Source organism: Rhinolophus sinicus, chromosome 14 (genome assembly GCF_057876585.1).
Source record: "Rhinolophus sinicus isolate RSI-liver-muscle chromosome 14, RSI-T2T, whole genome shotgun sequence".
Classification (NCBI taxonomy): domain Eukaryota; kingdom Metazoa; phylum Chordata; class Mammalia; order Chiroptera; family Rhinolophidae; genus Rhinolophus; species Rhinolophus sinicus.
The window spans coordinates 127300562-127322773 of NC_142514.1; the positions used below are offsets into that span (position 1 = coordinate 127300562).

At 36.6% G+C, this 22212-nt stretch overlaps 2 protein-coding genes across 3 annotated transcripts in view; both read right to left on the bottom strand.

Annotated features, from left to right (window-relative positions):
* Positions 1-2491: 2491 nt before the first annotated feature.
* LOC109451390 (tripartite motif-containing protein 64-like) lies at positions 2492-15195 on the bottom strand. The gene is made up of 6 exons (XM_088791521.1): positions 11436-15195; positions 9659-10073; positions 9000-9095; positions 7641-7921; positions 5890-5987; positions 2492-4789 (listed from the first exon to the last, which is right to left on the bottom strand). Exons 2-6 carry the CDS (start codon positions 10067-10069, stop codon positions 4296-4298), a joined length of 1380 nt encoding a protein of 459 aa, XP_088647647.1. The 5' UTR covers positions 10070-10073; positions 11436-15195; the 3' UTR covers positions 2492-4295.
* Positions 15196-15337: 142 nt separating this feature from the next.
* FOLH1 (folate hydrolase 1) overlaps positions 15338-22212 on the bottom strand; it is a 46216-nt gene continuing 39341 nt past the window's right edge. For both annotated transcript variants that reach the window (XM_088791520.1, XM_019739642.3), the window contains 4 exons: positions 20319-20583; positions 19964-20045; positions 17610-17702; positions 15338-16272 (listed from right to left, as the gene is read on the bottom strand). In XM_088791520.1, coding sequence (XP_088647646.1) covers positions 16083-16272; positions 17610-17702; positions 19964-20045; positions 20319-20583 — 630 coding nt within the window. In that variant the 3' untranslated portion in view covers positions 15338-16082. The remainder of the gene's footprint in view (positions 16273-17609; positions 17703-19963; positions 20046-20318; positions 20584-22212) is intronic.

Here is a 22212-nt window from a genome sequence, read left to right on the forward strand (position 1 = left end):
TCCTGCGCAACACAGGCTGTGGGGAGGCGAGAAGAGGCGGCTTTGGGTTAAGCTTTAAGAAAGAAGCAGACACTCAATGCGGTTAAATCTCAGCGGGCCAAGGGTCTCGCAGCCTCGAAAGACTGGAGTCCCGAATCAGACCGACTGACGGATTTTATTGATCACATACAAGAAAGTGGCATTGTTTTAGACACGGTCTGTGAAACTCATCCACTACGTCAGAAAATTACCTCAAACCGAAATTATTTGTCCCAAAACAGCCGAAGCATATAGTAGCATGATGACTAAGGTGCTGTATGCACCTCCCTGGGGGGCAAAGTCTCTCATGTTGAAACAGTTCTATAGAGTTGAGCAGAAAGAGCTTGATCTTATCGCTCCAAAGACCTCTCTCACAATTAGGTGAGAGGGAGCAGCAAGAGTCAGCAGCAGCTTTTCTCAAGCATAGGGAAAAGGGAGGCAAGGCCCTTCCCAGATCTCATAAGGCAGCTCATCGGGGTCTCTGTAGGGTCCCGCCTGGCTTGAGTTGTCCCCCCCCCCCCCCCCCCCCGTGGGGAATCTTACTCGTCATTGGCTGCAGACCCTCTTTTGGAGACCAGACAGAGAAACATAAGCTGTAATAAACTCAGTCCCAGAGAAGCACAGTCCCACAGACTCTTCTTTCCTTAAGGAAAGGTATGGGGGACAGATGGCTAGGCTGTTGTGTGACTACAATATTTATTTATTTTAAAACTTAAATTTTTTATTAGTTTCAGGTGTACAAAACAATGTAATAGTTAGACATTTACACGCTGCACCAAGTGATAACCTCCCTCCCCCACTCTACTACCCCTCTGACATCATATATAGCTGCTACAATTCTATTGACTCTATTCCCTATGCTATACTCCACATCCTGTGACTATATGTAAGTTAAATTACAGTTGACATTCATTATTATTCAGCTTCAGCTTCAGGTCTACAGTGCAGTGGTCAGGCATCTACACTGTCCATGAAGTGGTCTCCCTAATAAGACAAGTGTCTATGACATGGAAACAACTGATATGGCCATCAGTAGACGACTGGAATAAGAAACTGTGGCATATTTATAAATGGAATATTACTCAGCCATAAAGAAGAATGAAATCTTGCCATTTGCAATTATATGGATGGACCTAGAGAACATTATGCTAAGTGAAATAAGTCAAACTGAGAAAGGCAAATACCAGATGATCTCACTTATATGTGGAATCTAAATAATAGAATAAAAGAGCAAACTAATCAGAAACAGCCTCAGAGATAAGGTATAGAGAAAAAACAGGGTTGCTAGATGGGAGATGGACGAGGATGAGGGAGAAGGTGAGGGGATTAGAAAGCATAAATTGGTAACCACAACATTGCCACGGGGATACAAAAGACAGTTAGGAGAATATAATCAATAATGTTGTAAAGATTTTGTATGCCATTATATTTAAATACAAAAATTGGTCTCCTTGTTCCATTCTAGATTTACCATGCAGGACCATCTACAGAGTGAATACACTGGATATGCCTTCTCTAATCCAATGGATTGATTATTACAGTAAACATTTCTGATTGTATTGGCAATAAATTGAAATTTTAGCCTCTACGATCACTTACTGTGAACTTGACTGACATCAGTGAATTTTATTATTAATTTGATATCAGACAGTACTGTGAATAGTCTTCCAGTAATTTTTATCATGTAGAAGCCTTTGTTTTAAAATATTAATGAAATCCATTAGTTAAAAACATACAAAATATGAAATAAACTAGTGATTGCAGAATATTGTCACATATCAGGCTGATAATATGTAGTATATTTTATTAAATGTTTCACCGTATTTCAGAACATTTAAGTTATTTCTTATTTATGTATTCATTCATTCATTCATTCATTCATTCATTCATTCATTCAGCTCATCTGTAGATGAGGAAATTGCCAAAAGAATGTTATCTTTCATAACACAAAGTTAACATGCTCCCACATCCAGTTCCCAGTATTGCCTACCTTTTTCCAACTCTAAGCCCCTCCCTTTTAAAGGTGATCACATCTAGGTGATTAACATACCCTGATACTAATTATCATTTCTTAAAATTTATATAACTAAAATCACATAGCATATACTCTTTCATGTGTGATTTCTTTTGTTTAAAAGTATGTTGGTGAGATTCATCCCCTCTGTTGCATATAGCAATTGTTTTTAGTATTTTGTTTCACAGTATTCTGTCACATCAGTATACCACAATTTACTTATTCCACTGTGAGTGAATGACTTCACTTCCAACTGGGTAAGCATAAATACTGCTGCCATTAATTCTGCACATCCTTTTCTTTTTTTTTTTGATCATATGTATGTATTGCTATTGGGTGTGTAACTAGGAGTGAAATCATTGGATCATAATGCATAACTAATGCTTAAAAAAATGTTTGCAGGCTGGCCCGATGGCTCAGGTGGTTAGAGCTCCGTGCTCCTAACTCCGAAGGCTGCAGGTACGATTCCCACATGGGCCAGTGGGCTCTCAACCACAAGGTTGCCAATTCAATTCCTGCAAGGGATGGTGGGCTGCGCCCCCTGCACTAGTAATGGCAACTGTACCTGGAGCTGAGCTGCACCCTCCACAACTAAGACTGAAAGGACAACAACTTGAAGCTGAATGGTACTCTCCACAAATAAGATTGAAAGGACAACAACTTGACTTGGAAAAAAGTCCTGGAGGTACACACTGTTCCCTAATAAAATCCTGTAAAAAAAAAAAATGTTTACCAAATGACTATGCCAGTTTACATATACACTTTCAAGTGATAGATCATTCTTTTGTTTCCTCCATTCTTTTGCTAACACTGGCCTTTATTTGTTTTAACACTTGTGTCATTTTTGTGGTTGATATGGTGGTTTTAATTTACATATACCTGATGACAAATGCAGTTGAACACCTCTTCATAGGCTTATCAGCCTTTTGGACACCACTTTTTGGAGAAATGCCCTTTCAGATCACACCTTCCAACATTATTTTTTACCATGTTGAGCTTGTATTTTTCTTATTGACTTTTGGAATTCTTCTTGTCTCCTCTAGAGTCATTTGTCAGATGCAAACATGTCAAATATCTCCTCCCATTATTGCTTTGCATTTTCAATGGTGTCTTAATACACAGAAGTTATTCATTTTAATGCATTCCAATTTACTTTCCTTTATGTTTAGTAACTTATGTGCCGTACTTAGGAAAACTTTCAGTTTTAACTTATATGCCATACTTAGGAAAGCTTTCAGAGAGCACATTACAGATTTATTTATTTATTCATTCAGATTATATGTATAGTGCTTTATGTTCTAAGTACTGCATTGAGTAGTGGAAATATAGTAGTAACTAAGACAGATACCTTGCTTACTCTCAGAATTTTCAGTTTAGTAGTAATAACTATCTACAAATTTGATGAAAGTTTGTTGAATATTATGATTAAATAGTATACTATGCTCAGAGAGTTTGTAATAAGGAACTACCCTGGTCTGTGGAGAATTCCCTTAAAAAAACTTTTATTTGAGCTGAGATGTGAATGACCAGATTTAGAGAAATAGGAAGTCTGTCAGACATGGGGATCTACCCAAGTAGGTCACACTTGAAGAGAAAACTAAGTACCATTCCTTTTCTTTATTAAACTGAGAAATATACCCCTTTATTCTTCTACCCAATCTGATTCAAATATGCAAGTAAAACATTGCTTACAATGTGGAGGAACCTTGAAAATATTCTGCTAAGTGAAAGAAACCAGGCACAAAAACCCACAAGTTGTAAGATTCCATTTATTTGAAATGTATATAATAAACAAATTCATAAAGACAAAAAGTAGATTAGGGGTTGACAAGGGAAAGAGGAAGGGTGAATGGAAAGTAAATGTTAATAGGTATTGGTTTCTTTAGGGGGTGATGGAAATGTTCTGGAATTAGATAGTTATGATTGTTGCACAACTCTTTGGATAATACTAAAAATCACTAAATTACATACGCTATAGGGGTGACTTTTATGGTATGTAAGTTTTATCTCAATAAAAGTGTTATAAAAAAAAGAAATTCCCTTGATTATGTTCTAGGAAGTGCTGCATTATAAACAATTTTTATTAAAAGATAATTTATCAAGCACATTTATATTCAGCATGGTTATGCATTTTGTAAACATATAATAACTGTGCTCCCTTAAGCTGCAATGTGCTCAAAGACAGGCATGGTCCCGCTGCCTCACATGGCAATAGCTTCCTCAGACATGGAAGTTCATCCAATAAATGGTCAACCACAACTTCTCATGGGGAACCAAGGCAAAGGAAAGGCTTCAGAGGGGAAGAGAAGGAGGAAGAAACTAAACTACATATGAGGGAACCTTTGTCAGCATCATAGAAGCTCACGCTTCCATTGTCATAATCGAGAAAGACTCCAATCTTACCCAGAGGCCTTTTCATATACTGAATTAAGGGTAGGGAATTAGTGGAGAGACGATAATGATTGTTCATCTTCAAGGAAAACAGGAGAGAAGCTTCTTCAAAATCAATAGTGATACCGGTATTACTTATCAAAGAATCTTTACAGACTCCCAGGATCCAGTTCAAGGAGTGTGGCATGTCCACCTCCCAGTAATGCCTACCAGAGGTGAAGGTCTGAGCTCCCCATGCCGCAAAGCTCTGCATGCTCTGGGGCTCTCTGGACGTGCCCTGACGGTCATCTCCAAACATCACACTTCTGATGTCCTCAGGAAGGTTCACATAGTGAGTGATGGTTTCCTGAGTCAGAACATTATGCACTGCAGAAAGAGGCAAAAATAAGGTCACCGATGGGATTTCCATGTCCTGAAGGGCAGAGTCTCATCAGTTGCCCCTCCTCCAAAAAAAAGAAAATAAAGACAGCAAAGAGAGTCTGGACTGACATCTATGAAGAACAGAAGTTATCACTACCTTTGCAGCTCACATAAATCCTTCAACTTATACAGAAAAAGAAAAGGAAACAAACAAAAAAAGACCGTATCTTGAAGAGTGTGAAGCAGTGATTTAATGTCAACCTTCAGGAAGTATGTTTCAGGACACACATAAAACTAACTTTACTTTAGAAATCTCTTGTGTTGATTATCCTTGATATTGTTTAATAAATAGACAGCACTTTGCTATTATCTGGGTATTTACTGGGATATAAGCTGTACGTGCCTCATTTTCAAGTGTTAAAATACCTGACGGAAATCCTCATTATGCGTAGAGTAGAAGTTTCTGAAGAGAATGTTCTGTCTTTACATTACCTGTTTGGACCCCACATTAGCCTGATCCTGATTTCAGCCCTCTGCGTCTAGACCTGCTCTCTAGCGTGGGCCTAATATGCTTGGGTCATGCTCAGAGCTTTCTCCCTCTACTTGTTTTGAGATTGATCTAAAAGCATTAAAATTGTTCTGCTTCTGAAAATTTTGGTCCTTTTTCTGGTCACAACTTTCTGATTTTATAAATAATAAATATTGTTTGTGCAAACTATGATAAATGCAGTTGGAATATAGAAGCAATTAAAAGCCATCAATCACATATTTAAACTTTCAAGAGTGAATAAACATACACTATTGGTGGCTACTCTGGGAAGTAAATATTCTCTCTCTTCAAAATCACATGACCAACCCGATTACTCTTCTTTTATTCTGCCTATGTTAGGTGTAATTAAAAATATGTATCTTGCTCTTCATTTTCAGTACACTATAACTTGCAAAGTTCAGTATTGATCATTGTGATAACTATACAGGGAGAAGCGATCATTTTGGAAAGTCATGTACCACCTTCACATCAGCAAAACTAAAACTAAGATGGAGAAAGGCTCATTCCCAAAAACCAGAAAGGAATTGAGGCCTGAGGCCAAAGGGCTGACACGTACCTGTGAAGCTGTTCAGCATGTCTAGGATTCCAGGGAAGCACCATGAAGTAAGCTCTGGGTTCACTGGCTGAGGCTTTTGCATCTGCACCAATTCAGTCCTATAAAGAATGACATCAGGCATTCCACAGCAAAGCATGATCACACAACCGTTACAAAAATAGGAACTTTTAATCCAAGGTATTTCATCAGAATTCGCCCATTTGGGGGTTAATTGGGTACACATACATTCTATTCTACCCTCTTGGGGGTGTAAGAAATGATACCTTGCCTTTATTCTAAAGCTATACCAAATTCCAACTTCCCCATTCTTCTCAGATATTATTCCATGTCTAAAACTATTCAGAATCATTCCTACTATCTCCTCCACCTCGGGGAATACAAAACTCCTGGGTGTCTTACAGAGAGCAGGAAATTCAGGCAAAGCCACTGAGGCTTGAGTCCGCAAGTAGTCACCAGTGATACATTCAGTGTCTAGTCCCAGCGTCAGACTGCTTTGCTCTTTTCTGCCAAGCAAGAGGAACGAACTCCAGCCTGGCAGCCCTGCTCTGAAGTGGGACCAGGAAGCCATTCCCCCTGAAATCTTGCCTACAAGGGTGGTCTTCAGTGATAGAACAGGCCAAGTCAGTGCTACTCCTGAGGACAAATGCACACACTCCCTTCCCACTCTTAGGAAAGCTCCTTCTTTCCTGTCTTTTTCACCTTCCACTCTGTAGTGTAGGTGCCTCGTCTGATATACCTTAGAAAGATCCCTTCAGAATGTTTATTGTGATAAGGCTGGAGAGGATGGGGCTGACTGGCTGGAACAAAGCCCAGAATGTCAGATGGGTTTTAGGTGTATTTGTATTCAGCCACATAAAAAGAAAACTTCTGAGACCCAGGAGAAGGCCTCAGGGCCTGTTTTGAAAGAAAATGGAAAATAGCCACAGATGACAATGCTAATCGCTCAAAACATGCCTCATCGACAGACAATGACTAGCTCTGGAGTCAGAAATCCTTAGTGTAAACTCACCTTTCCAATACGTTGCCCAAGTCCCCCCCAAAAATAAAATAAAATAAAATATAAAATAAAATAAAATAAAATAAAATAAAAGAGTAATCATGATTGTTCTGTCTTGTTATACATTAGAATTGGTTTTGATAATGTATTTTTTCCCTATTCCCTTTAAAGAATAATCACAGGGTATCTTAATAACAGAACTTAAACTAAAACACGAGGGTGGCTTCCTCAGGGTACATTGTGGAAGGAAGGAAGTCAGGCAGGGGTGTGAAGTCATTCAACAAGAACTAGGTTTCCAGTGTCACTCATTGTTCCATCTTATTCCTATGGAGAGACCTGACCATTTATGATACAATTAAAGCAAAACAATAAACCATATAAAAATAATTAAAGACTGCACAAATCTTGCCTATGGGCAAAATCCCAATGTATCTGTAGCAAGTTGCTTTTGTGGAGATAACAGACTGGGACAGTGGATCAGAGGAACACAAAGTGAGAATGACCCTCACAAAATTGACGTTCTCATGGCCACAGAGATTTCCTGATTTTGAATAAACTGTCTGGGTAGATGGTACTCCTGATTATACTGAAATAATTCTGTCCTGTCTTAGCTACCGAGGACAGAAATCTCCCAAAGATGACCAGGATACTAGGAAATAAGTGATTGGACAAACGCAATGATATGAGTCAAGGGGCATCATCACTTAGCTGAGAGTAATGCTGTGTGCAGGTAACATTTGAATGTCATGGCCACCTTGCTCCCAAAAGGGTTCCTGTCTGTGAGGATGGACTCTCCATTCTCACCTGGAGAAGCTCCATGTCAGGCTTGTGGCACATCTCAGTCAGCTCTCTGTACATTTCTTTCAGGCTTTCTTTCTGTTGCATCATCCTGAGTTCACTTTCCTTGAGTTGTTGGAAAATCTCCTTGGCTTCTCTCTCCATTGTGTCCAGATGGAGGTGCTGGTCCTCACAGAGAAACAGATGCATCTTCTGATATTCAGCTTTGATCATCACCTTCCTTAAAGCCACATACTTCTGCAGAAGTAGGGGGTGAACGGGGTTACATATCCTCACTCTCAGCAGAAATCTTCAAACATCAAATATTTCCTTAGCTTCATGAAGAACTTACTGGACAAATCTTCTACCTCAACCCTCAAAATGTCTTGTGTGTTTGCTGGCCTTCTGTCCATGCTTTCTCTATGTCCTGGTGTGTTTTCATGTTAAACTGAGCCCCCGAAGGGGTCCCAGGCTCTCTCTATCTGTGATGTTTCTTTGCGGTTCTTACACCTTCAATTATTTTCTGTTATTGTAATATTCTTTATCTTTTGCTTCTTAGCCCAATTTTTCTACATATTTAAAAATATTTATGTATACACCATATTACACAGATTTTTGCACATTCTCTACTTTCCCTCTGGGTACTACTTTATTTCTCTCCTTTTCTTCACAGCCAAACTTAGTGCAATATTGTCTCATACTCAGTTTCTGAAAAGATGTATCCAAACCCTGAAAGTTGAACTAGGAACACGTATCAAGCCTGGATTATGCCACACACATGTTGTCCCTTGCACAACATGTGTTTCAACTGCGAGAGTCCACTAATACTTTGTTTTGTTTCAGTATAAATATCCAGTCAGTCCGCTGTACCTGAGGGATTCCTATCCATGATTCAACCAATGGCACATCAAAGACAGTACTTTTGATCTGACGTTAAGGATCCCACATGCAGAGTCGATATATGCATTTATCCTATACTGTTTTATACACGGGACTTGAACATCCCTGGATTTGGGCTGCATTGAGGTACTGGAACCAATGCCCTGCAGGTACCAAGGGATGAGAACTTTTGGGGAGAGCCAGTTATAACTGGACATTTGACTGCAAGTCTGTGGGGCCCTAATTCCCCTCGTTGTTCAAGGGTCAGCTGGATCAGCATTCCTTGCACTGACTTCTATTGGCCAGTGTATTTGTGAGTACTGATACATCACCTGAAACCACTACATTTTCCTGGACAGAAACCATTATCCTTTAACCAGCAACTTGAATATAGCTAAAAATCTAAGCCAGCATTCATCAATCTGCATACAAATAAACAGAACATGTTGCTTCTTACCTCTAATGACTGGGTTTTGCTTGTGTCCTTCTTCAGACTGGTTTGCATTTCTTGAGTCATATTCCGTAAGGAGTCCATTCTCTTTAGAAGATTCTCCTGCAAAATAACCATGAGCTTCTGCGACACAGAAGATGATTTTGTAAATTTTATCCCTTATTTTATGGTAAGAGGCAGTCATTGAAAACAGCCACCTTGAGTTAAAATGAAGAGGTCTAATTTTTTCACATTAATATAATTTGATTCTAATGTTTGGTACATCAGGCAACAGAAACATCAGTAGAACATTTAGGGGGACCTTCCTGATCATATTATCCATTCCTGAGAAACATACACCCAGATTTTCACATACCCTGACTATGAAGAAGTCAAACTTGCATCAGAAGCCGGCATTCCTGGTGCAGACACCTGCCCCACAATCACACCGATTCTACATATTTGGACAATGTTTCTAAGGAAACCTCCCTTAGTAACGGATCATGACAGCTCCCATAATAGGGTCCCAATGGGTCGACAGCATTGTGAGGACACACTTATATCTTGACATTTACATGGAAAAATCACCACTTCCCCATCTCCATTCTCATAACTTCCTTATCATCCTCATCTAGCTCTGATTTAGGAGCCTACGGCTTTCCCATCGCATTGGAGGCGTCACCTACCCTGCATTCCTCCGCAGCCCATTGCATTGGGCTGTGGCTGTGAGCCACATGCTCTGGGGATTGAGAGCAGAGCCCACAGAGCAGGCTGTTTTCAACGTCACAGAAGAGCCTCTTGGCTTTTTTGTGTGCCACACAGATGTGCTCCTCAGAGCTGTTGACATAGGAAGCTCTGGCCTGTCTGGCAAGGGAAGCCAGGCTCTTGAGTACGACGTTGGTTTTGAAATCTGGCTTCTCTGATCCTCCCCTGCACTCAGGGCAGCACATTGGAGTTTGGCCTTCCTCCCAGCACAGGCACAGGCAGGGACGGCAAAAGCTGTGCCCACAGTCTATGGTGATGGGGTCTAGGAAGAAGTCCATGCAGATGGAGCAGGTGAGTTCTTTCTGGAAGGCATGCAAGGTGTCTGAATCCATGTTTCTGAAAATTAAAAAAAAAAAAAAAAAAAGTGAGAGAAATGAGGGAGGGAGAAAAAGAATGCCATTCTTTCCAGAGGAGGGAAGAACGTCTTTGGCTTGTCTTTTGAGCTCCACCTTCCTATTAAGTAGGTACGTAATCTACTTATTAGCTGACCCCCCCAGACAAACCTACACTTGGTAAATCAGGACAGGTTGGGTTTAGGCTATGATAGACATGAGAAAATGAGACAACAGAGCCCTCGGCATCTTTTTTGGTTAAGGTAAACAAATCAGACCTAACTGAGTTAGATGAGAAGAATGACTGGAGAAGAGGGTAAAGCTAGAATGATTCCAGAGTTACTTTTTTAGCTGATTGATCTCTCTCTCTCCAAGACTCTGTGACTTTAACACGCACATACACACACAGCATATCTATGTGAATGGTCTGTGTTTTTTGCCTCTGAACTGACAAATCAAACCGTAAAACTGATTAGGTTAACTTAGGCTCATTAATTTAAGCTGGGTCAACTTTATCTTTCCACTCCTAAAACTAGAAACAGTTGAATTTATGATTCTAACTTTAATAGCAAAACTCCTTTCAAGCAATAAATTACAAAAATCATGTTATTTCTAGTTCAGGAAAACAATTTTTTCCAAATCAGTTCAGATGATCACAGCACCTTCACATTTTGGGTGAATGTTCAAGCTACAATTATAATCAGCAACAAGTAATCAATTGTTTAAAAATGAGAACACTGTGTGTCCTCTCTACACTAAAAAGTCCAGACATGCAGTTCACGGAAGCATGACTGGTTCATCTTTATTTTGATATTCCCCCATTGTGACCAGTGCCACATCTAGGGAGTCCTTACCATTGGTCTCATCTCTTTTGTACAGTTTTCAAATCAAGTCTGCAAACTGAAGGTTTTAAAGGCCTAGCCAATAGGATCTTTATAAGGGTTTTCTAATTAATGCAATTCATTTTACTTTTATGTTGATGTGTGTAAAGACTATTATTACGTACCTACATGATGTTGAACATTCTAGGTGGTTTATGATTTTGATAATTGCATAAAAACTATGGAAATCTCTTTTAAAATCTAACAAATCTAACAAAACATAATGTAATAACATAAAAATAATCAAACACTTAACAAATATCAATATATTACCAATGTTCTAGTCACAGATATTTTAAGTATTGATAACTAGGAGTTATCAATATTTACGTATTAATTAACTAGGAAAGCCACTTGTTTGCTTGGACAAGACCCAAGCATGCTAACAGGTAAATTGAAAGTATGTATCTGTATAAGAGAAAGTAGACATGAAGCTATTTGCTCTGAATTCCAAACTCATCAGAGCCTATTCTGAGTGGCCTCACCTCTGGACGTTCTGGAAGACAAGCTGATATCGGTCAGCAAGAGCTCTCCACTCTGCTGGGAGCTGCAAACTCAGTCAGACTACCCTGAAGAAGAAGTAGTCTCTGGAGAAATGTACCTTTTATGGGATTCCATTCACCTCAGGCCACAGCCTCTTCCTGCGATTGGCTAATGTCTTCAAAGGAAGTGGGAATGGCTGATTAGATTACACAGAAAGATGTCAAAATGGCTGATTAGGTTTACAACCCTGTAGAAAACAATATGTGGGGGCTGACTAACAGAATGTAGATATATTTTGGGGTAAGATGCAAGAAACTTTCAAATATGCAACACAGTATTATTCACTATATTCACCATCTTATACATGCTATAGAAAAGTATTTTTACCGGTGGTGTGATGCTACTTGTATTGTTTTGACACTATCACTGTTTAGCAAATCACCGATGCTTCCATATAAGATGTTTCACTATATTATCTAATGTTTGAGATTTAGTCCCTTTTCTATAAACATACAAAGATAATCTAACCTTGAGAAACATTCAAAACATAAAAATCTAAATAAAATTCTCCATTTAAAAATTATCAAAAATTGGAAAACCAATGATAAAAGCCAGTATATCCTAAAAAGAGGTAAAGTAGGAGTCCTCTTACTCAATCTATAGATTGTAAATTAACATAAGCTTCAAAAGTGTCATTTGACCAGCAGTGATACTTCAAAAACTGTATCCTAAGGAGACTAGGGATACAGTATGTGTACTGTTAAGGCACATATAGTTATGCATTTGAGGACTTTTTGAAAAATTAATTCTGGAAAATTGCCTCAAACATTTGTCAACATGTTACATGTCATCTACATAAGCATCTAGAGGAAGAAGTTTCTAGTGTTCTCATGTTTTAGTAAAAATTAAATGGTTATGTGTGCAGGATGCCCCCCGTAGTGAGTGCTAGTAAATGGTGTTCTCTCTTATTGGGTCTTGTCCAGCACTTACTTACACTATTATTTCCTGGATTTGCAATTACTTCACACAGCACTTCAAAGTCCTATACCAGGCTTATTTGAATGGTGTTTACTCTATAGATGTATTTGGCTATGCTAGCAGAAAATGGGGGCTAGCAAGAAGATGGTAGCTGAGCTAGCAAGAGCAGATTGCAGTTAACACGGTAGAGTGTGGATTGCGAATTGCAGAGGTCGATGCAGCAAGAATACAGTGGTATTCCCCTATCTATGGCTCCGTGGGTGTTCCTTTTTGGCCTCACCATATCCTGTGTTCTTATGTGGGGAGTGGGAGCAGAGACCCTGCATGCCACCACGCATGACACTGCTCATATTTTTTTTTTTCTTTTTTAGTGGAGAACATTTCTCTTATAAGACAATTACAAATATATATTTTCTGATATAAATAAAAACCTGAGTTCTGTCAGAAAATTGTCCTTTAGGTTGAGGTGTTTTATAGGCACTAGTATGTATATGTTTTATTATAAGAACTACTTTTTCTGTCTCTGAACTTTTGAAAGTTCAAAATATTTTATGAAAAAGAGTTTGAATGACTTTGAAGATAAATTTTCTATTCAACAGTGGCACCATCTTTGGAGACTGAGTTACAGGTATGAAACTATGAAAGCATATGGATCATTGAATCAGTATTGTGAAGCAAAAATTAGTTACAGTGACTTAGAAAATTTCCCACATCACAGAGCATAACGAATTTATAGATCAAAAGTTTGGAGTGGGTTAATGAACTCTGAAGCATAGTCTAAACCTCCTACACCTATGAAAAACAAAAAAGAATAAAAACATTTTTTATGAAATGGGTCAGACCGAGATATGTCTGCACGGCATAGGGGCTCTTTAAACTCTGGGTCAATACATTATAAAGATTAATGTATTCTGTGACCTGCTCCTCATGACCTCTTAATTTACTTTTGTTCGATAATCCTCTTGACTCTGCATCTAAGCTTATCATAACACCCCCCTCCCTTTTTTTGCCTCTCCCAAATAGATTTATTTCCATCTTAAGGTTGTGGCTGTACTTCAAGAGGCATAGTGGTCTTACCAGTATGCATTTTCATACTATATTTCTTTGTGGCTTTATTTTTTGTCTCTATTCCTTATATTTTTTTCTCCTAACTTGAACACACACACACACACACACACACACACACACACACAAACACACACACACCTCTAGAGGAGGGAGGTGGAGATTAATTATTAATATTGAACTTATTGATTTAAAAAAGCCTTTGTTAGTTATGGTAATACTTTGTTATATTCATTGCAAATATTTTTCCCAGCATGCTGTTTTCTTCTGTTTACAAATCATTTACTTTGTGATCTTTCCAATTTTTAGGTTTAGTAGGTCCTAATTTATCTAGCCTTATTAAAGCACACTCTCATTTTCCTGTGATTTTTATGGTGGTATCCTTCACATTTAACTGTTTATTCCATGTGAAATTTATTTTGAGATTTGAATATTCTGGATTGAATATAAATTGAATTAAATTCAAATTATCTGATTAAAGTATATTTAATTAAAATATAAATATGTATTTTGGAATGAATATAAATTTAAATTATTTGAAAATTTTACTATTTGGCATTTGGATTTGATTTCTTTACAAATACCCCTAAACCATTTATTGAAAACCCAGAAGGGTCTGATTTACTCAAATAATTGTAGTAAACAATGTATAAATTGAAATAGGAGAAATAATGATTAGCCCTAATAACCAGATTAAATTCCATCTCTACTGGTCTCTATAACCTTTCCAGTTTTTCAAATTGGTCTGTTCTATAAACTTTCCTATGAGGCATACAGTACTGTCCCTGAGATAGAAAAATAAGTTTTATATATATATATATATATATATATATATATATATATACTTTTCTTTATATAAAATTCTTATTCGATACTTCATTATTATAAATATATATTTACGATATTCCATTTATAGTTGGACTGTCAGAAAAGAGAATATCTTTAATATTTATATTGGGAGACATGTTCATAGGAGCAAAATACAGAAAACATTCAAACATCCACCAGCAGAAAAATGAACACATACATTGTTATGTGCCTGGTATCCCTCGGATTAGTTCCATTTACTATTCATTGACTCTTCTTTATAAGTGGATCTGGACACTTTAAATATGTTTTCCTTGCCAAAAGGCATGATGCTAAACTTTGTAAGAGGCATTGGAAAAACATTGCAAGGTGTTTTCCTTTCTTGTTTCCAGGTGCTCACTTAGCAGGCTCCTGCATGCAAATGATTGCTCTACCCTCTAGCCCCTGGAGTACACAAGGCTTCACAGTGCCCCCATCCCGAAGCACAGGCTGCTGCTATAGCACCTGGTTCTTGCAGTTCACGGTGGCCAGCAGAACCAGCAGCCAGAAGCCTTTTCCAAAGCTGCCCTTGGCTGGTTTTGTAGTTGAGTGCCTCCGGCAAGACACTTCCCTATGAACACAGCTTCCCACAATGGTCTAGAGTGCAGGTTTCTGGGGAGTTCTAAAGTATAGATTTGCAGCAACTTCTGCTAGTGCAGCACCACAGGGACTTCTCCACCGTTCAGTGAGGTCCATGGTGGAGTTGGTGGCGGAGAAGGGGGACACTCTTTATGGTCAGCCCTAGGGACAGTGACCACCCCTTCTATCTGCTATTCTTTTGAGTTCTGTTTACCTTTTACTAGATAGCATCTCATTGCTCCAATAATCACTCATTATATGAACTTTCCCTATTCATGTTTCTGTGTGGTTTCTCTGCCTTGACTGGACACTGACTCATAAATATTATATTCATGCAAGTGAATGCTTTGTATCAATGAAATCTAGTAAACTCCAGCCACAGTGATGCATGGATCAACCTTCAAAGGTGAGTGACAAATATCCAGTCCTAGAAAAATACACATGGTATGATTTTATTTATAAAAAAGTTCACAAAGTACACAGAGCCAAAACATGCCAGGGATCTAGCCATGTGTGGTAAAATTATAAATAATAGGAAAGATTGACATAAAATTCAAGAAAGTGAGTATGTCTGGCAAACAAGAAAGGCACACTGGTCAACAGTTCCTGGAGGATCCAAAGATATTGGTCACATTTCTTTTCTCCATACTGCTTGTTGGTGTGTGTGTGTAGGGGTGGGGGCATTATAAATAGTCATTTCTTCATTATTTTTCACTGTACATACATGTTATATATACCCCTTGGTATAAATATTTGCTAATTTGAAAGAATTAATTATCTTTATGGCACAGAGGGACTATATCTACTAGCAGTTTGCACAGACCAGAGTTGTCCAAGTAGTGTCCTAAGATAGTATCCTCTCAGCCTTGGGGGCCAGGAAGGGGCTTGAGGCCCCTGGCCCTTGCCAGGAGTAGGTTTGGAAATGCTAAATTAAACTCGATTCCCTGGTAATGCCACATAAGAGTTTTAATATATTAGGCTGTCTTTAATTTTAACACGTAGTTCAACTTCAGAATAACCTTTTGTAATTATAGAATAGAAATCACCTCTCTTTTTTGAGAAGAAAAAAATAGTAAGATACACACAACTTCAATTTTTAGTTTATCAATACACCCATGATGATTCTTTCTGAGTCATCAGAAAGAAGCACCAACTCAATATGGGTTCTCTACAAAAACGCCTTATGCTACTTCTCTCAGAGACCCTGCTGCAGCCTGCACCGTGAAGGCTGCGATAGAAATCTGTCTCTTCACTTCTCTCCAGGCCTTGGAAGGATCCTCTTTGCTTTCAATATCAAATAGAGCATCATAAATTCCTGGAAATGACTCCCCCACGTACTTGTTGTGGCTACTTGGAGCATAGATGACATGCCTGTTGATAAAAATAGTTTGCTGTTTATTAGTCGCCCAATGATATATACAAGAGAAAAAAAGCACACTACAATTCCTGGATTGCATAATTCTAATTGTATCATTTGAATAAGCCCCTTGTCAACTAAATTTCCGAGTTCAATCATCTACAAAGACTAATCTATGAAATTTGTATAAGTTAATTATTTTTTTACTTTAAACAGATGACAGTGTTCATAATAATAGAAATAACAACAATGATAGCAATAACTTTTCACCTACTATGGATCATGCTTGGTATTATAGAATTTACCTACAACTTTTCTAATCCTTAAAAATAAACTCAACAAAGCTGCTATCAGTATTTCAAAGAGGAGGAAATTAAGGTCTGAGAGATTAAGTGTTTAAGTGATCAGTCTCACGCACACTGCAAATAAGTGCTGACTTTTCACGATAATACTCTATCCAGAAATGTAGAAAAATTGTGATGACTTAAGTCTTGTTTGTGACCAGACAATTTTGGTTTTCTCTACTTTAAAAAAGAAGCCCCGCAAACACGTTAGAATGTCCCACTGAAAGCATGAAGAATCATTTAAAACAGATCAGTCATGTTCTGTCTGACCTAGGCAGAAGATGATGTTTTATTGAAAGAGCTATGCCAGTTTCTGTAATAGCCCCGGTAGGCAAGAACAAGTTCCAATGCAAAAAGGTAAAGAAGGGAAGAGGCACAATCATGCCACCATTGGCAAACCAGTCACCCTGTTTGGATGATGCCCTTACTTCCAATTCTGATCCTTTAATAATCCCCAAACAGAAAGATGGGGCCATTTCTGGCCAGTCAATGATCTAATTCTTTCTGCAATACTTAGACCAACCTGGGGACAGTTGGTGTTTATCAGAAATAATTACAAGTAAATTAGAAAAAACAAACAAACAAAAAAAACTAAATTACATCATTAGGAGAGTGAGTCAATTATTATATATTATATATGTATAAATATATATCTATCTATATACACAAACACAAATATATTTAAAATGAGAATGGGGCTAAAATTATATACACTAAAATATAAAAATGATTTATAAATAACTAATGAAATTGGGGAGATTTTTATTTTCTATTTGTGACTCTTTGGATCCTCTAAATTTCCTGCAATGGAAATATGTTCTTTTATAATCAGAAACAAGAAAGATATGTGGCAATCATATTACATTTTATGAAGAAACAAAATATTTATCATTTACAACATATATTTTGAAATTTTCTACTTGCTTTCAAGAATTAAATTATGATATTTTTTCCACAGTGAAAGAAAGAGAAATATTATAATAAGGAGTCTTTTTTCTTTTCCTTACCTATAGAAAGGCCTGTCTGGTAACCCTAAAGGATCAATAAATGCTCGTTCCAGAAACATCAGTTGATCATTCATAATTCTCAACAATATTGGGCTACAAAGGGAAATACAGTTGTAACATCATGAAAATGTATGCACTACTGAGCAAAATAAAAATTTAGAACAAAACTAAACAATGCTAATATGTTTTAAATCACTATACTATGAAAATTAAGAACAAAACATACATAGTTACACTTTATAAAGTACTATTCTACTGAGACTTATAAAACCACAGAAACAGTTATATGTGACAATGGAAAAAACAGTAATTTTTATTTATATTGAAATAATAATAAACCCAGGTATTTAAATATACAAAAGACTTTTTTCATCTTAAGTATCTTATTAATCTACCCATAGAAGTAATTTCAATATTGAAATGGGACAGTCTATAAATGTTTAGTAGGGTGCCTGGAAAATTATACATACTAATCAAATGACAGCTAATAGTTTCTTTATTGTTATTAAAAATAAACCTATAGTGAACAAAAGAGATAGTATTTATTTTATCCTTTCAATAGTATTTGAATGCCTGCTATGTATAAGACACTTCCTGCTTTCACAGAGATCACATTCCATAGTGGTGGGGGGATTGATATCACTGAAAATTTATCAATAAGCCTTGAATAGTTTAACAAAGAGTTTTTAAATTCAACATATCCATTATCAAATAATTTAATGAAATAAATAATCATTACAATAGGGAATAATAAACACTTTAATAATTTATCTCTTAAGTTTGTTATAATTTAGTTTTAACAATAACAGATATTTACTGACTGGTTCCTATATGCTAATTACTGTTCTGAATGTTTATAAATGTTATTTTTACTCTTCAGAAAAACCTACGAGTTAGGCAGGATATTAGCCCCATTCCAGAGATGAGATTATTTAATTAAACTCACTACGTAATGGTTCTTAAAACTTTAGCAATATGTATTGATATTTTTCAAAAGGTTAAAACATTTCACAGTGCTATCAAAAAAGCAAGAGAGCGTCAGCTTCAGTGCACAGCCTGTAGCAATAGGTACAACCAAGTTTTAAATTGTTATTAATTTGATATGAAAATAGTATTATTTTCTTTTGTATTTTTGAACTATTGATGAATTTGAATATTTTTATATCCATTCTGTACTCATGGTATCCTTTTTTAGATTTGTTTATCTTGTCCATTGCCAATATTTCCAATTTTGTTCTTTTGGATTTTCTTATCAATTTTCAAAAAAATATTTTTATAATGTCTATATTACCCTTTTCCAAATTTGCTGAAAAAATAGCTTCTGAATCTTTTTTTTTTTTTTTTGGAAAGAAGTTTTAGGGAGGGTGCCATGAGCTCTCGCTCTGGGTCCTCTCAGCACTAATGAGGAGACAGGCCACCCCTTCGTGACCTCACAAGAGGTTTCCCAGTCTTTTCTCTTTACTTTTGATGATTATTTATATATTATTAACCATTGCACCGTTCTCAACTGTGATTGTATTGTCATTTCTTTGTTGCTTCTAAACTTGGATTTTCACTTCCAAGAAATTTCAATTTTTAGTAAAGAATTTTTTATACCCACTGCTTATTTGCATACAATGTGAAGTGAAATTCTGAACTCATTTGTATAAGCTAAAAGAGCTTATACAACATTATTTTTGAATACATCTTTCTTTCCCCATTGATTTTTGATATATCCTTCATTACAAATACATCCATATATATCACTAGTCTAATTTTTGACTGCTCTGATCTTTCTATGTATTCTTGCATCAATACCCAAGGATTTGCTATTTTTTCGTCATAATATGATTAATATACAGTCGATGTTAGCCCTTAAAATTTTACTTTTAAAAAAATGTTCTTAATAAATTTCCTCACATTACTTTTCTTCCATCTAAAATTTTTGTTTGAATTATGTTTTACTTTTGTGATTTTACACAGAATTAATTCTAAATGCTTAACATTTGGGAGAAAGAAGGTGTGCTCTGGAAATAGGAGAGTTTGGTTGAAATAAATGGACAGATACAGAAAGAGCAAGAGCGAGCTGGAGAAAGCTTCGGTCACACAGTGGAGGACCTTCAATGCCAAGGTGGGGTTTCGTACTAATGAGGTGGTAGTAAAGTAGGCACCAGCATTTCTCAGCAGCACAGCTGCCACTCAGAATGTCAGAAATAGGTCTTTGAGAGATATGGCAGCTCTACATCAGATGTGTTGGAGTGGAGAGACAGAAGCAGCAAAAAACATGCCAAAGATATTTCAGCAACAAAGATATCAATTAGTATCTATTTTTAATTGTATCTATTATATGTATAATTTATAAATGTATAACATACTTGTTTTTGTCCAAGTCTTGGAGCCTCTCACTGAACTTAGAAGCAATTTCTGTAAAATTCTTCACTGCAGAAAACAGTGAATCTGAAAGAGAAATCAGGAGCTAATGGTATTGTTCTATAGCTTAGCAAGGGGAACAATATAGAAAACTGTTCTCCTTTGTATTTTACAAGGTATTTGTACTTTGTATATTACAGGATAAGCATCATTGAAATGGAAAATACATTTGTAGATGTAAACAAAATATTTGATCATATGGAACAGCAATAAATAATAAATGAATGTAAGGGAGGTCATTATATTTTAGAGATTAATAGAAACATACAGATAATGAATTTTGAAAGAAGTGTAGCATACCAAATGACACACTGTATGTTTCCATTTCTTGTGGATGTTTCATTGAAATATTGTAGATTTTGTCAGCATACTTTCTTAACACTGCAGCATAATCTCGACAGTCAAAAGGGAGCACTATGGAATTGGCTAGTTCAAATATCATCCCTCCTCGAACCTGGGCCACAGCATGGTGATACTTAAAAGTTGGATCATAAAACTTTTCCACCAACTCATATGTTTCATAGACACTGTGATACAGTGGATAGCTGCTGAGTTTGTTTATTGCCTACAAAAGAAAAAATAAAAATATATATATATCTTGAAAGATAGCTTATAATACAATAAATAGTGCCATATTTACTATTAATATCAATGAGGCTATTTTGGTCAGAAATGAGTAAAAGAAAGTACTTGAGTATCACTTACTAAAGGGTTAATAAACTATTAAAACCCATTCCAGGTTTTCACTAATGAAAACATATGTGTATATAACATAAATGGTATTATAAAAATTATCTTGGAAAGAGCTAACCATTTTGCCTTTAAGAATACAGGAGATGTGGAAATGTTTTTGAAACAAGGAAAAGATAATGTGCATTTCAATAAAAACTTAAGAAGACAGGACCTTTATAGGCAAGTACATAAGTATTATACAGTATTACATAGGGTAATGCTGCAAAGTGTTTAATGACTGAAATTCCATGAATAATTCTCTGACAAGTAGTGTGCTAAAGAGTGAAGAGTCTGAGCAGTGAAGGGTTTAGCAGTGGATCCAAAATCTCACTAAGGAGAGAGAAGTACTCAGACAGGTGTAAAAAACCAAGAACATACACAAAAGGCAAGAGCAAAGGACTTTTCAAATGGTGAATTGTTGATTTATGCCTTCTGACGATTTTTTAGCTGCTTATTTTTTTACTGATATAAAAGAACAGTTTATACAGCGGTATGCTGAAGAGACTGGGACACTGGAATGAGCCTGACAGAGTACGAATCCAGGCTCAGGACTTATTACCAAATACATTTGGATGGTTATTAACCCAAAGTTTATTAACCTTTTTCTGCTATAATTTTCTCATCAGTAAAATGTAGATAATATTAGCATCTACTCTCATCACCAAACTCCATCTAACTTTGCTTAACTTTCTACCCCAATGAGAGGAGATTAAAGATTTCCTGTCTGGGGTGAGTAATTAGCCTAAGAAATGACCTATAGATTCTCAATGTTGGTTGTCTCCCAGTGAAGCAACTAGAAGAGGCATTCTGGGTCGTTCTCCTGGAAAGCTTCCCATTCGCCAGGGGCCCTTCTTGCACACAGGGCTTCAATCATCTTTTTAGGGTCTCACTCCTAAATGACACATATTGCTTAAGATGACCAGGCATTGAAAGGAACCTGTTAACTTCAAACATATTGATAAAGCACACAGACTAAAAATAAAATCAACTCAGAGTAAGGAGGTACTTCAGGGAATGGAGGGACACTTAACAAATAAGATTTCAATAATAAAAAAAAGTGAATGACAGAGTTGAGGAAATATATTCCAGTAAGTAGAAAAAAGACAGAGAAAACAAAAGAGAAAAGATAAAACAGAAAAGAAAATCCAAAACTAATTTCCAAATGCTAAATAATAGTTCAAAAAAGAGGAAGGAGGGAAGAAATAATCAATGAGAGAAACATTTCCTTCAACTGCAAGACAGGTTTTCAGAGTAAAGGGCCCAGTTTGTTGTACATCCTAGTGTATGGAAAAATGGCATAACCAAGGCACATGTGTATACCAAGGACAACTGAGTCTTAAAGAGAAGATACTAAACTATTCCTTTAAAAAAAAAATCAGAGAAAGGAACTGGGATCAAATGGTACCAAATTTCTCAAAAGTAATCCTGAAGGCTGGAAAACAATGAGGCCATGACATCAAAA

Excerpts from the sequence above, each read along its gene's own strand:
- LOC109451390 (XM_088791521.1), bottom strand. The coding sequence starts at position 10,069 with ATGGATTCAGACACCTTGCATGCCTTCCAGAAAGAACTCACCTGCTCC. Across the intron at positions 9,096-9,658 it reads GGGCTGCGGAGGAATGCAGG|GAGAATCTTCTAAAGAGAAT; the intron begins GTAGGTGACGCC and ends GTTATTTTGCAG. Across the intron at positions 7,922-8,999 it reads GCAAAACCCAGTCATTAGAG|AAGTATGTGGCTTTAAGGAA; the intron begins GTAAGAAGCAAC and ends CTACTTCTGCAG.